The following is an 11,254-nucleotide window of genomic DNA, read 5'->3' on the forward strand; positions in this document are numbered from 1 at the left end:
ACTGTCACACCCTCATTTTTCAATCAAATTGATTGACATTTTTGTAAAGCAATTTTCGACGAAGGCCGGACTTCGGTATTGCATTTCAGCTTGGTGGCTTAAAAATTAATTAATGACTTTGGTCATTAAAAATCTGAAAATTGTAATAACATTTTTTTTTATATAAAACGATCCAAATTTACGTTCATCTTATTCTACATCATTTCCTGATTCCAAAAACATATAAATATGTTATATTTGGATTAAAAACAAGCTCTGAAAATTAAAAATATAAAAATTATGATCAAAATTAAATTTCCGAAATCGATTTAAAAACAATTTCATCTTATTCCTTGTCGGTTCCTGATTCCAAAAACATATAGATGTGATGTTTGGATTAAAAACACGCTCAGAAAGTTAAAACGAAGAGAGGTACAGAAAAGCGTGCTATGCAGCACAGCGAAACCGCTACCGCGCTGAACAGGCTCGTCAGTTTCACTCCGTTATGCACAAGCGGCGGACTACGGTCATTGTGAAAAAATGCAGTGCGTTCAGTTTCATTCTGCGAGTTCCACAGCTTGACTAAATGTAGTAATTTCGCCTTACGCGACTTGTTTTTTCTTCTCCTTATTGCAAGTGTTTTTCTGTTTACAATCGCACTTGTGATACTGTTTTCCTTAAACAATCAACAGCACAATGATAGCTCTTGTCTTTCATTAACAAAGGAATTTTCTATTGGCATGAAGAACAACGAATTTTGTTAAATACTCTGAAAAGTTTATGCTAAGCCATCGTGTACAGTATGCAGTTTTGTCTTTTTCTTCCTTCCCAGCCAATGCCTAGATCAATGAAATGACCAAAAAGAACACATTCACTTTTACATTTGTGTACGTGGTAGTTTGAGTTTAGATGAGCGAGTCATGTCCATCCTTAGTGTTATTCTGTATCGTACGTGCTACGTAAGTGATGAATACTCTGACTGTTTTTGCAAAATGGAAACATTCCTTGACAATTTGAAAGAAGTCGTTGGCCCAGCTGCAATGTGTTTATATATGTTCGGAACTTCAATGAAACTTGCCAAATTCCAAGAATGTGAAAGAAGAATGACAAGTTTGCATGTTTACACGTGCAAGTGACTGGAGTTTTTAGATGTGTCTCCTGAAAACAGAGGAATTGAAAAGTTCTTGTTTGAGTATGTGGTAGCTTGTGTGTTGCTGGGCATGCTGTCTCTGTTGGTGATATGAGTGTACGTGTCTGTTCGGTATATATGGTTCATTTGTAGTTTATGCAAAAATTACCATTATGCAATAACCAACGATCAGTGCCAAAAACCAGTTGTGATATTTTGTTGCTGTCTCTTCTCACAATTCATATCACATTCTGTTGTGTTTGGTGCTGTGTTTTATGATTAAAAAAAAAAAATTTAAAAGGGAAGAAGGAAAGAGATGCTCAAATTGATAGAACGTGAAAGGGAGTATTGCGCAGAACACTTCTTAAAGTACATTGTGGAATAAAAGACATAAATGAGCAACTGCAGTGATCTGCCAAATATGCATAGCTCTTAGATTTGGTGCTTTAGGACTAAGTGGCCAACCCAACCTATTACCCCCTTTTCCCCCTACAATACACCCGCACTGTGGTGACACGGGTGTGGAATATGGGTACCGTGTCTGAGTCTGCACATAAACTTGACCCATCAGGCCTGAAAGTGGCGAGTATTTTACTCGCCATGGCGAGTAGAAACCTGTAAATGGCGAGTAGAAATGTTAATCTACTTGCCAAATGCGAGGAAAGTTGCTGAAACAAATGCTTGAAATGGTTGGTTGGGCAAGTACAATTTGCTGTCTGGCTAGTAAATTATGAGAAGTACTAGCCAAAGGCCAGTGCCTCATTTTGTGGACTTTGAGCGCTGCCCGTGTCTGTCCCGGCCTGGATTCGAATCCGTGAGCCTGGAATCCTGGATCACAAGTCCAGTGCTGTAACCACTGAGCCACCCTAGCTTCTTCGCTGCTGCATACAAATCAACAAGTGTCTTCAGATGATCTTTCAGTGAGTTGATGATTGTTAACAGTACAGTGGACGCCGCTTAATAAAACCGCGGTTAATAGAGCCAGCCGCTTATAAAAGTCGATTTCAGACGGTCCGGATTTATCACTATATCTTATGTATTAGAAAAAGCTGGTTAATAAAACCAACCCGCCGCTTATTAAAGCCAGTTTTCTCAGAGAAATCACATAGTTTGTGACTAAAACTCACATTATCTTGTTCTGAGGTGGAAGACGACCAACAAACAAACACTCGTAAAATCGTTCTTCTCTGCCGAGTAATGATTCGTGATGGTGACAGTGAAATTATTGATGTACCGAAGTGATCAAAGTACACGTACCTGTACATAATTAAAACAAAAGTTCCACATCCTTCGTGAAGTTTTGTTTAGATTCAAACAAGTGTAAATGACGAAAGAAAGTGACTGAGTGACGTAAACAAAAGAGAAGGTTTTTTCTTTTCTTTCAAAAATGACGTATTCCTGGACCGCCGGTTAATAAATCCGCCGCTTATTAAAGCCATTTTTCGTCGGTCCAGAAGTGGCTTTATTAAGCGCCGACCACTGTATTTACATCTATTGCTACAACGGGCATTAAAAACGAAACTAAGAACAAAGCTGAGCATGTGCAACAGAAATATTAGTAGCGAAAATAACATGTCCCACTGGTTTTGCATTTGATTTAACAACTTAATTTTGTCCTGTTTTTACAACAATTATCATTTGACCAAAAATGAACCAACTGTTCTCTTGTTCATGATCACATTGCCTTTTCAGTCTGATTGATTGATACCTAAAATATTTGTCCTTATTGAATGGGTTTTTTTACATATTTTTAATGGTTCTTTTTTCTCATTTTTTTTGCTTTTCCTTTTTTTCATTTGATGAATAAATCTAGAAAGTGGTATGTAACACTGTATCCATACATCTTTCTTTTTATGTTTTGATGTAATGTGTCTTTTATTACGATGAAGTTAGTTATAATTATGATAATGTTCTTGTGTAAATATGTTTGACTTGTTCTGAATGTTACTCATTGTTGCCACATATTTTTGGTAACTGATGTTTTACTCCTATGAAAGTTGAGTGTGACGAAAGTGAAGTTTTACCCATGCATGATCTCTGACTTAAGGACAAATATCAATTGCTGAATACCAGCTAGTGCCGTGGTGGGCTCAACAGTATTCGTGATATTATGCACAGTTATTCCACTTTATCCTTGACACTTTTTGCCTTATTGGTTTCATGACCACATGTTTGTGGTAATTTTGTACTTGTAACTTTTTTTTGTTTCTCAATGTGTTGGTCTGTCTGTCGCTGTCTGTCTGTCTCTGTGTCTGCCTCTGTCTGTCTGTCTTTCTGTCTGTCTGTCTGTCGTTCTGTCTCTCTTGAACGAGGGTTAGATGTAAAAACTAAAACCGATGATTATTCTATCACCCTTGTCATTGTCAATTTCAATGTCATTTTCTCTGTAAATAACTGCATGACTGTTTGATTTTTGCATGCTTGATCTTGCCTGTGTTTGTTAGTTTTCAGTTGTTTGAATCAAATTAGTACCGAGTTTCTTACTCGTTGCTTTGTTTTTGTAGTTATTTTGTGTGGACATGTATGTTATTTTTTCTCTTCACTTTGAATGACCACAATATGAATTAGTCAGTTTAGCAGCACAATCAATCGGACACAATCCACTTGCGCATTTTACTGCAGTCAATTATTCTGATCATCGGGGTGCGTGTCTTGTGTCCTGTTGTCGTTTGGTTCAAGCTGTTTTGCTTCAACACAAGATGTGCAATACGGATTCGTCTGCTCTATGTCCTTCTTTACAACAACAAAACTTTTTTGTAAGGGAGTCCAGTACAGAAGTGCAGTGACTGGCAGATTTCCTTACTAGAAATTTTTATTTTTACTGTTTGATTTTGCATGATGATATCCGTTCTGTACTTTTACTGTTAATTTAAATGTAAAAGTATTTGTGATGCGAGTTAATTAAGCTTTTTATGATGTCTTGATCTCCATCTTTTTTATTTGTGTTTGTTTTTGTTGTTGTTGTTACTTTGCTGATGTGCTGGGATGGAGGATGAGGGTGGCGTTTATCAGTTGTATTGTTGAAGGTTGTACATAACTCATTTTTCGCTTACATCATCAAGAGTTTTCAAGAGTGCTTCCATGACACCAGTAGCTGTTATTGTTTGTGTGTAAGAAACACAGGGTACCGGCCGATTTGTTACAGTTACAAGCGTTTGTTTTTGCACAGTTTCTCTCTCAACACCGATATGATTAAAAGCTCCGCATTTTTGTTTGAATCAACACAATGCATGGGAACAAATTCAGGCTTAGTGTCAGAGTGATCTCAATGTTATCAAGGTTGAACACTTTTCGCCATTTACTTGTTTTCCAACCGTTTGTCTGTTAATTGTGTAGAGCAGCATTTCCACATTTCTGTTTGAAGGCAAAGAATGCTGGAACAAAATCATGCTGACTTGGATGCATTTTCAGATTACTACCAAGTTTGTGGGCTTTATGCCATTCAACTGTTCTCCAGCCATTCTTTTGTCACAGTGAAGTGAAGACTGTTAAGACGTGTGATTGTTTGTATACGTCTTTGCACAGTACATGGGTTAGCCAATGGAAAGGCAGTTACTGCAGTTGATCCTAGAAAAAAAACACTGTTTAAAGTCCAGCTTAGCCACGAAAAATGAATGTTTGATTCTATGGTTATGAATTATTATTTTGTAGTGGTTATTTGTTTTTATTGTTGTTGTTCTTTTTTGGAGGGATGGTGATCGATCAGAACTTATGTAGATGTGTAGCACACACTTTTTATATTGGAGTCTAGATTTTAACTTTGTATGAAATGAACTTATTTGAAACAAACAAAAAGGACAAATTAGAAAAAAGTGAGCAAGAAACACACAAAGAATGAAAGAGTGAAATATGCAGAAAAGACTCGTCATCAAAGTTAACAAAAAACATGATAGATTTTTAAATGACTCGTTATCTAGTCAAACAAAAAACATGAAGGATTTTTAAATGACTCGTTATCTAGTCAAACAAAAAACATGAAGGATTTTTAAATGACTCGTTATCTAGTCAAACAAAAAACATGAAGGATTTTTAAATGACTCGTTATCTAGTCAAACAAAAAACATGAAGGATTTTTAAATGACTCGTTCGCGTTATCTAGTCAAACAAAAAACATGAAGGATTTTTAAATGACTCGTTATCTAGTCAAACAAAAAACATTAAGGATTTTTTCTGTACTATATTTATTATCTTTGTTGTCGTTTTCTGGTTCTTTTTTTCTGTGACACATTCTTACATACCCCCCTCCCGCGGGTTAGGGGAAAGAATTTTCCTGATGCTCCCCAGCATGTCGTAAGAGGCGACTAACGGATTCTGTTTCTCCTTTTACCCCTGTTAAGTGTTTCTTGTATAGAATATAGTCAATGTTTGTAAAGATTTTAGTCAAGCAGTATGTAAGAAATGTTAAGTCCTTTGTACTGGAAACTTGCATTCTCCCAGTAAGGTCATATATTGTACTACGTTGCAAGCCCCTGGAGCAATTTTTGGCTCACGTAAGTGTAGCCTATGCGATCGTAACTTTGTCTGTCTGTGCGTGCGTGTGTGTGTGTTTGTGCGTGTGTATGTCTGTGGTAGAAACTCTAACATTTGAAGACGTCACATTACATTGACGTCACATTATGACGTAAGAGGGTTAGACGTCACGCGAAGGAAGTACTGAAAGTCTCGGTCATTATTATTTTGAGCGGGCCGAGACTCTGTTGGCAGTCGTGTCCCTGTAAGTAGGCTACATGCAGACAGACAGATAAAGATCTAGTGTCTCGCTTTCTTGCACAGTTTCACCTATGCTCTTTCTGTGTGTGTGTGTGTGTGTGTGTGTGTGTGTGTGTGTGTGTGTGTGTGTGTGTGTGTGTGTGTGTGTGTGACGGAGTGATTGAGTTTGTGTTACTGTTTGTCGATTTCTTACGTGAGCCTTGATGGCTTCGCCTCTTGTTTGATTAGTGCTTTTGTGAACAAGAAACAATTAACAAGTGGCTCTATCCCATCTCCCCCCTTTCCCCGTCGCGATATAATCTTGAACGGTTGAAAACGACATTAAACACCAAATAAAGAAAGAAAGAATTCTTACATAGCGTGGTGCATATTGGAAGCAATGAGATTGATGCATGTTTGAAAGTCACTGACAGTGACAAAGATGTTCACATTCCTGTTGATTAAATTTTTTCTTTTATTCAATTGGGTGAAGTTTGTTTAGAGAGAGAAAGAAAGAGAGAGTGTCTTTGTATGACTGTGCATGAGTAGGTGACTATGGTGTTCACTTCAACTGAAAGAAACAAAATTAAACTTTATTAAAATAGACCATTTTATTGCATACAAATGATCATACAATACAGCCATGATTCATGCAAACCAAATGTACAGTATACATCACCCTCTCACAAACTTTGAAAAACCAACAACAGGTATTTGGCCATGTTAAATTTTATACTACCCACTGGATGAAAAAGGGACTTGACAGTCTAGCTTCCAAGATTTAGACCATAGCAGAAATCAATATCAATTTCAGACAGGCATAATAACATACGCACACACACACACTGACGCAGGCACGCGCGCATGCGCACACACACACATACACATGAAACGGTAATCTTACACTTTGCCTGAAGTATACCAATGTATCACAGTTAAACCTGAAAGTGTTGCAAATTGAACCCAAGTCAACAGACACTAAGTACAACAAAACTAGTTTTAAGACACATAATTTTTAAGACCTCTCTTTTGAGACTGTTTCCTCAAATGTTTACTTTAATAAACCTACCCTTTTTTTAAAACCCATGCTCTTGCTACAGTTTATTTCCCCCGAACTTTAAGTTTAAAATTAGATTGTAAACAAACGTCACGGAATTCAGAAAGGTTTTATTGGCGGCAAAGCCAAGGCAGGTAACTAATTTAGCAATAAACCAATCCAGTCACTATTTTAAGAAAAGGCGAACAGGGGAATGAAAAATGATTGCCAAGGGTTATATCAAAGGTATGGACACTATGATAGAAAAGGGCCAAGTCATCCATGAAGTACATGACCTTGACCTAATTTTACACTCATTGCTCAATGAACGGCATGACCTTGACATAATTTAGGAGTTCATTTGAGACGCTCCTTCATCTGTCTTTAGAGATACATGTAAAACTATGAGACAGAAACAATGCACAATGACACCGGCACGGTTGGCCTGGTGGTAAGGCGTCCGCCCTGTGATCGGGAGGTCGTGGGTTCGAACCCCGGCCGGGTCATACCTAAGACTTTAAAATTGGCAATCTAGTGGCTGCTCCGCCTGGCGTCTGGCATTATGGGGTTAGTGCTAGGACTGGTTGGTCCGGTGTCAGAATAATGTGACTGGGTGAGACATGAAGCCTGTGCTGCGACTTCTGTCTTGTGTGTGGCGCATGTTATATGTCAAAGCAGCACCGCCCTGATAATTGTAAAGTTATGATGTTGCGCTATATAAATGCTCATTTATTATTATTATTATTATATGGCCCTTCGTGGTCGGCTGGGCGTTAAGCAAACAAACAAACAAACAAAAAATGCACAATGTGCACGATGTTCTTCCAGTTTAAGGTAGTTGTTGTCTCAGTTTAATTTAGAGCAGGCTTCAAGGTCGAGGTATAGGTCAGACATTCATCCGTTAACGAGTTACCGGGAGAATCAGTATCACAGTCTTCTTTCCTCTCAGTTCTGTTCATTTCAAGCTGAGAAACATCTATGTAATTCAAACGATCTAGACTAATAAAGAAATCAGCACATACCCCTTATCGTAGTCATAATCCTTGACTACAAATATATTAGGAGTCAACTTCTGTTCTTAAAACAACAACAACAACAACAACAACAACAACAACAACAACAACAACAACAACAACAACAACAACAAAGGGAGGCTGACAGAAAAAATATGTAAACTATACATATACAATACATAAATATACAAGTTTAAATGTTCATTGTAATCCGCGATTGGTAGTAGAATAATAATGTTGAACATATGTTCCAGTGCTGGATCAAAACAGGTTCCGCCATGGGTGCCGGAAGCCCCCCCCCCCCCCCCCCCCTTACCCCGCAAATTAATGTACCTTTTTCTCATGGAGACCATAAATACTCCTTTCAAATTTTAACAGCATCTGACCCTTGCCTCATTTTGAAAGCCCCTCCCGGTTATACATCATGCAGGTCCAGCCCTCTGTTTGTCTAAAACGTTGTAGTATCAGTTTCGAGTCAAAATTGGTATTGAAGGCACCACATTAGCAGCATGCAGCCAGGCGTGTTAGCATGGTTATACTTCTATTAGGGCACATCTTACAGCAAAGGCCGTAGACAAATCACCCAAGACGATGATACATGTTTTTTTGACCCCCTCACGGTTAAACCACCAGGGCATGTTCCCGAGTCACACAAGACCCAAGGGTGAAGTTTCCAGGAGGAAGACTCATTTCAGCAGCAACACCAGAAAGACCAGGAAGAACTGAGTCCTCTTCTTCAGCACCAAGAACACGAAGAACCGTCCACACAAGTTCCGTTCATGGCTGCATGGGGTCTCCGTGCAGCGCGAGCTTCGTGAAATAGACTTCGTGAAGTCGACTTCGCCCAATTAAAATCAGGCATGGCAGTGTCCTTAGGGACAACTCTTCAAATCACGACATCAATTCATATTCATGACCCCTTGCGGCGATAAATCTTTGAATCACAACATCACACACGTTTAGTCTTTTCCAAAGCATTCTTCGGGCATCAGAAATCGAGTGACGGAACGACTTAAAACAGACATCGAGTGACGAAACGACTTAAAACAGACATCGAGTGAGAAAACGAAGGTTCTGTTTGTCAATTCCAGTGACCGTGCAAGGTGCTTTTCAGCTTGTCACATCTCTGGTGAATATTCACAGTGACGCATCGTTCGGCAGGTGTGTGTTGCGTGCAAATTCACGGTCACACTTATTCTGAAAGATCTTTTGAAACAAAGAAGGCCATTGTTTAGACATCAGCCGTGCATTGAAAACCCACAGCAGTGTCTCAGCAGTTTGTCACTTTAGCGCACAGTTATTATTTGGCCTCCGTCATTTATTGCCTACACTGACGAGGACAAAACGAATGCACTTTTTTTAACATATAGATAGAAAATAAACGTCCCACATGTTGTGCTTGGCATAAAGCAACCACAAAGAAAAGAAAAAGAAAACAGGTAGCTCTGGAGGAGACATAATCAGCAGCATCACTTCCTCTGATGATAAACCATCACAGCCGATCACAACGCGGGTCCGACGAGGTTAAATTCACACTCGTACATATAAGCGCCAGAATCTTCGACTTTTAACACAGCTTCTTTGGACAATAGTATTTTCTCGCTGTTTAGAGGATAATGTTAAATTCTCGGATAGTCTGCTTCACAACAAAGTACATACCGCAAGTTCAACTGAAATCCACATTACTCCGCGATTGTTTCTCTCTTGAAATTCCATGTCAGCTTCTTCCATAGTGCGTCTTTCGATTTTCAGGCTAACTTCTTCGATCAATGGCAAGTCGTCGATGAGCCAAAAGCAAAGGTGATTTTATTGTGTGGACGTAACAATGTGCAGTGCTACAAGTTCTGAAATCCACATTTGTTCGTGCCTGCTTCTTCAATGTCCAATTCAGCTTATTCCCACAGCGTGTCTCTCGAGCTTCTTCGCGCAACACCAGGGGTTTTTTTTATGCGAAGAGAGGCCATCATTTCTCTGTTTATCTATCAATTGCAACAAAGAACAGGTACAAAACTAGATCAACTCAAACCCATATTTCTTCGCGCCTGCTTTTTGAAATTCTAAATGATCTTTTTTCACCCAGTGAGTGTGTCTTTGAACTTCAAGGCCAGAGAACAACGTGTCGTCAATGATCGAAGACCGAATAAAAAACCTGATAATATATCGCTTACAACCAAATGCATTACACGATCAACTCAAGTCAACACTTCTCCGATTCCTGAACCTCTGTGTCAGCTTTTTCCACACATTGTCCCTTTCAATCTCTTTGGGAGTGCGAGTGACGTCAGAAGGCATCCCAAGAGGATGACCTGCCAAAAATCCCCCACCCTGAAAACCATAAGTCGGGCCCGTGGACTCGTTTGTTAGGTCCTCCCCGTTCTTCATACGGAGGAACTGCTCGTAAGACTCTCCAGTGCTGACAAACAGCTCCGCCTCGTCCGTTTCTTCGGACACCGAAGGAATGCTGTGTTGTCTCTTCTTGGAGCCGGTGATCGTCCCGAACTTGGAATCCGCGAAGCTGAAGTTTCGCAGCGAGTTGGATCCTGTGAAGCTCTTATCCTTCTTTCCTTTGCCGGCAATGGATTCCCGCTTCTTGTAGTGAGGTCGCTTTGCTTCAGTCTTGGTTTTCCTGTCCACCACGTTGTTGTGGTGAAGTCGCCTGGGACGCACGGTTGCCGCCTTGTGCGGACCGGTCTCTTCGTCTGACAGGTACTGGGCGTAATCCTCGCCGTAGTATTCCTTGAAGACCTTCTGCCCTCGTCTGGGGCTGCTGCTGGTCCCGGCTTCCAGGTCCTCCTCGTCAAACACCATCGTCTTTTCTTCTTCGTCGTAGTCGGGGGGCGGGATGAAGATGCCTTCCGGTTCCTCGTTTTCTGTTGGGTCTCTGTCGGCGCCGAATTGAAAGATTCCGTTTAAATGCGATGTTTCTGTGCCGTTGGTGACCTCGTCAGCGGATCCCGAGAAGTCAAACACTTTTTCATTGGCGGCTTGGTCAGCGGTGACCGTTAAGTCAATAGCTGCTTCTTGCTCCTCCTCGTGCATCTGAAACAGCGGGTTCTCCGTGCCCAGGCCGTCCTGGCCTCGACCCGGCATGCCCTCTGAGTTCAAGGTCAAGGGTGCACCGTCGGAGGACAAGGAGATGTCAATGACGTTAAAGTCAAGGTCGTCGGGGTCAGGGGTCGGGTGCAGCACTAGAGGAGTGTCCTTGTCGCCCATGATGATGGGTCTGCTCACATCACTGTTATGGCTGGTGTTTGCAAAGTTGTTGAGGGGGTTGTCGACTTTGTTCTTACTGGGGCGGGGAGGGCGGACCGGGTTGTCCACGGAGAGGTTGCTGGGGACGTTCGTCACACTTTCGTCTGACAGAATTCGTGGCTTGTACTGTCCAAGACCGGCAGAAACGGGAGGTGC

At 40.5% G+C, this 11,254-nt stretch overlaps 1 protein-coding gene across 2 annotated transcripts in view; it reads right to left on the minus strand.

The window, feature by feature from the left end:
- Nucleotides 1-6,389: 6,389 nt before the first annotated feature.
- Nucleotides 6,390-11,254, minus strand: part of LOC138967169 (uncharacterized) — a 48,941-nt gene continuing 44,076 nt past the window's right edge. For both annotated transcript variants that reach the window (XM_070339680.1, XM_070339679.1), the window contains exon 2: nucleotides 6,390-11,254. This exon is cut by the window's right edge and continues 457 nt beyond it. In XM_070339680.1, the coding sequence (XP_070195781.1) occupies nucleotides 10,034-11,254 (1,221 nt within the window). In that variant the 3' untranslated portion in view covers nucleotides 6,390-10,033.

Source organism: Littorina saxatilis, linkage group LG5 (assembly GCF_037325665.1).
Source record: "Littorina saxatilis isolate snail1 linkage group LG5, US_GU_Lsax_2.0, whole genome shotgun sequence".
Lineage (NCBI taxonomy): Eukaryota > Metazoa > Mollusca > Gastropoda > Littorinimorpha > Littorinidae > Littorina > Littorina saxatilis.